This window comes from Vitis vinifera, chromosome 15 (assembly GCF_030704535.1).
Source record: "Vitis vinifera cultivar Pinot Noir 40024 chromosome 15, ASM3070453v1".
NCBI lineage: Eukaryota > Viridiplantae > Streptophyta > Magnoliopsida > Vitales > Vitaceae > Vitis > Vitis vinifera.
This window is the reverse complement of record NC_081819.1, coordinates 22358223-22362326: the sequence shown is the minus strand read 5'-3', so window position 1 is coordinate 22362326 and position 4104 is coordinate 22358223. Positions and strand designations below refer to the sequence as shown.

At 38.5% G+C, this 4104-nt stretch overlaps 1 protein-coding gene across 1 annotated transcript; it reads right to left on the bottom strand.

Annotated features, from left to right (window-relative positions):
• Positions 1–2984: 2984 nt before the first annotated feature.
• Positions 2985–4104, bottom strand: LOC132255206 (uncharacterized). The gene is made up of 2 exons (XM_059743163.1): positions 3149–4104; positions 2985–3041 (listed from the first exon to the last, which is right to left on the bottom strand). The coding sequence occupies exons 1-2, from the start codon at positions 3969–3971 to the stop codon at positions 3013–3015; spliced, it is 852 nt and encodes a 283-aa protein (XP_059599146.1). The 5' UTR covers positions 3972–4104; the 3' UTR covers positions 2985–3012.

Below are 4104 nucleotides of genomic sequence, written 5' to 3'. Positions count from 1 at the left end.
ACTTGAAGACTCTGAACTCTCTCTTTCACAACCAAGAACTTGATGTCAATGTGTTTGGACTTTGACGAACTTCAGTTGTTCTTAGAATATAATTCTGCGGCCTTATTATCACAGTTGATTCTCAATGGTTTCTCAATCCCATCAACTATTCGTAACTGAGTGACAAAATTCCGCAGCCATATCCCATGGTTTGATGCTTCGTAACAGGCTATGAATTCTGCCTCCATGGTGGAAGAAGCAACAAGTGTTTGTTTAACACTTTTCCATGAAACTGCTCCTCCAGCTAACATGAAGATGTAGCCTGAAGTGGATCACCTACTATCAAGACATCCCGCGAAATCGGAATCCGAATATCCCACGATCTCTAAGTGACTTGATCTACGGTATGTGAGCATGTAATCTTTAGTTCTTTGTAAATACCGCATAACCCGTTTTGCCTTTTTCCAATGATCCATACCTGGGTTACTTAAATATCTGCCGAACATTCCAACAATGTACGCAATATCCAGACGCGTACAAATTTGTGCATACATGAGACTTCCTACTGCCGAGGCATAGGGAAATCTCTCCATATCTTTCTTCTCAAGTTCATTTTTCGGACATTGGTGCAAACTAAACTTATCGCCTTTTGCTACAGGCGTGTCTCCTGGTGCACAATTGCTCATGCCAAATCTACTCAACACCTTATCGATGTAGGCCTTTTGTGATAACCCAAGTATACCTCTTGAACGATCCCTATGGATCTGTATACCCAGCACAAAAGATGCATTACCAAGATCCTTCATGTCAAATTTACTAGACAGAAATCGCTTGGTTTCATGCAAAAGTCCCACATCACTGCTTGCAAGTAGAATATCATCAACATATAACACCAAGATAATGAATTTGCTCCCACTGAACTTAAGGTATATGCATTGATCAACAGTGTTTTCTTTAAAACCAAATGAAGTAATCACTTGATCAAACTTTCGGTACCATTGTCGGGATGCTTGCTTTAAACCATATATGGACCTTTTTAATCTGCATACAAGTTGCTTTGAATCATTAGACTCAAAGTTCTCCGGTTGCACCATGTATATTGTCTCATCAATGTTGCCATTAAGAAACGCAGTTTTAACGTCCATTTGGTGTAGCTCTAAATCATAATGAGCTACAAGTGTCATGATGATTCTAAAGGAGTCCTTTGATGAAACTGGTGAAAATGTCTCCTTATAATCAATGTCTTCCTTTTGAGTGAAACCTTTTGCAACTAGGCGTGCCTTATACCTAACAATATTGCCTTTTGAATCCCGTTTGGTTTTAAAAATCCATTTACAACCAATCGGTTTTACACCTTTAGGCAACTCTACTAGGTCCCAAACACCATTGTCTTTCATTGATTTCATCTCATCATTCATGGCTTCTATCCACTTTTCAGAATTAGAACTTTGTTTGACTTGACTTACTGAAATTGGATCGTCTTCCAGACCCATGTCAAACTCATGTTCTTGGAGATATACAACATAATCATCTGAAATTGTACTTCTCCTTTCTCTAGTGGATCTCCTTAGTGGCACTTGTACTTGAGGTTCTTGAGGTTGTTGAGTTACCTCTTGATGAACTTGAATCGGTTCCATAACTTGAGCAGGAGGAATCTCAAGTGTGTCTTGAATCCCTGTTATCGACTGTACATTCTGAATAGTGTCATTAAACATAATATGACCATGTCCAGTCGTAATAATAGGAATATTAACAAATTCCTCTTCAAAGACCACCTTTCTTAATGGCTCTCTCCCACTTAACTCAACATCCTCAATGAACTTAGCATTGCCCATTTCAAAGAAGGATCTAGTTGAGGGATCATAAAATTTGAAACCTCTTGACCTTTCAGAATACCCTACAAAGTAGCAGCTCACTATTCTGGAGTCCAATTTCTTTTCATTTGGCTTGTAAGGCCTAGCTTCAGCTGGACAACCCCAGACATGCAAGTGCCTAATACTAGGTTTCTTGCTAGTCCATAACTCATATGGGGTTTTGGCTACTGCTTTGCTTGGTACTCTATTCAAAATATAAACTGCAGTTTTTATAGCTTCGCCCCAAAGTGATTCTAGTAAGGTGGAATGACTAATCATACTTCTTACCATATCCTTAAGAGTACGGTTTCGCCTCTCTACTACACCATTTTGGCTCGGAGTCCCTGGCATGGTGTATTGAGGAACGATACCACACTCCATCAAATATTTGGCGAATGGCCCTCGACGTTGTTCTCCGGATCCGTCATACCTACCATAATATTCACCTCCACGGTCAGATCTGATGGCTTTTATTTTCTTGCTTAGTTGGTTCTCAACTTCAGCTTTGAAATTCTTGAAAACATCTAATGACTGAGACTTTTCATGAATCAAATAAAGATAGCCAAAACGCGAGTAATCGTCAATAAAAGTGATGAAATACTATTGTCCATTCCAAGAAGGGGTAGGAAATGGACCACAAATGTCTGTATGTATCAATTCCAAGACGTCACTGCACCTATTGGCATTCTTTTTCCTCATATTTGTTTGTTTTCCCTTAATGCACTCTATACAGACTTAAAAGTCTGAGAAATCAAGTGGATCAAGAATTCCTTCTGACACAAGCCTTTGAATTCGTTGATTTGAAATATGACCCAAACGCTTGTGCCATAACATTGATGAATTCTCATTCATTAATTTTCGCTTAATGCCATAATTACTTGAATGCAAGGTTTCATTTCCATTAGTGGCCTTTATGTTCAATTTATATAGTTTGTCTGTTAGACTACCTGTACCAATAATATTTGAATTTAGATAAAGACTAACCATTCCATTTCCAAATGAACAATAATATCCAAATTTGTCCAAACATGAAACAGAAATTAAATTCCGTCTAAACGACGGTACTACAAAAGTCTCTTCCAAATCCAATGTACATCCAGAGTCTAACTGTAATCTAAAAAGACCAATAGCCTTGACTGCAACCTTGTTGCTATTTCCCACATAGATGTATCTTTCACCATCAGTTGGCATTCGGCTCCTTAGGCAACCCTGCATAGTGACACTTATGTGAGTAGTTGCACCCGTATCTATCCACCAAGTGTCAGTAGGCACTACAGCTAAATTAATTTCTGAACAAACAAAGTTGAGAAGTGTACCTTTCTTTTCACGCCAAGCAGCGTATTTGGTACATGTCTTCTTCATATGACCAGCCTTTTTGCAAAAGAAACAAGTGATCTCCTTATCTTGTTTCTTTTGCTCCTTTTGCTTTGATGTCCCAGAAACTGCAGTTTGTTTTCCTTTATTGTCCCTCTTTCTTTTCTTGTTGGTACCAAATCCCTGAGATGTGGAAGCCAAGTGAGCACTTTCTATCTTTTCTTGCTTCAATCTCTCTTCCTCTTGCACACATTGAGCAATAAGCTCATTCAAAGTCCATTTTTCCTTTTGTGTATTGTAACTGATTTTGAATGGACTGAATTGTGTAGGCATAGAGATCAAGACCAAGTGCATGAGTATGTCTTCCGACAACTCTAACTTTAGTGCCTTGAGTCTCGTCACAAGATTAGACATTTCCATAATGTACTCCCTGATATTCTCTTTCCCTTTATATCGCATAGAGACAAGCTTACTAAGAATAGTGCTTATCTCAACCTTTTCGTTTGCAGTGAATCGGTTTGCTATCTGGTCCAAGAATGCCTTGGCTTGGGTTTCCTCAGGTATTGCACCCCTTATTGCTTCTGGAATTGAGTGCTTCATAATCATTAGACTCATGCGATTGGATCGTTCCCATTTTTCCATAGTAGACCTTTGCTCAGCAGTGCTGGCACTAGTAAGATCTGATGGGCGATCCTCCCTTAATGCAAAGTCTAAATCCATGCACCCGAGCACAATTATAACGTGCTCTTTCCATTTCTTGAAATTTGTGCCGTTAAGCACAGGAATGTTATTAACATTTGCAGATATAGAAGATGCTGAATTCATAATAATAAAGCTCACAATTAGTCACATAAGCATCATACATACATGAATAAATATACATCATGCAAGATACCTAGCACAAACATTAATATTCAGTCTTTGGACAAAAATATTAACTTGTAATTGGTATCCTTAT

Bases quoted from the DNA above. Each gene is read 5' to 3' on its own strand.
- LOC132255206 (XM_059743163.1), bottom strand. From the start codon at position 3,971: ATGAATTCAGCATCTTCTATATCTGCAAATGTTAATAACATTCCTGTG. The intron at 3,042-3,148 runs GTACACTTCTCA...GTCACTATGCAG, and splicing joins TGCTTGGCGTGAAAAGAAAG to GGTTGCCTAAGGAGCCGAAT.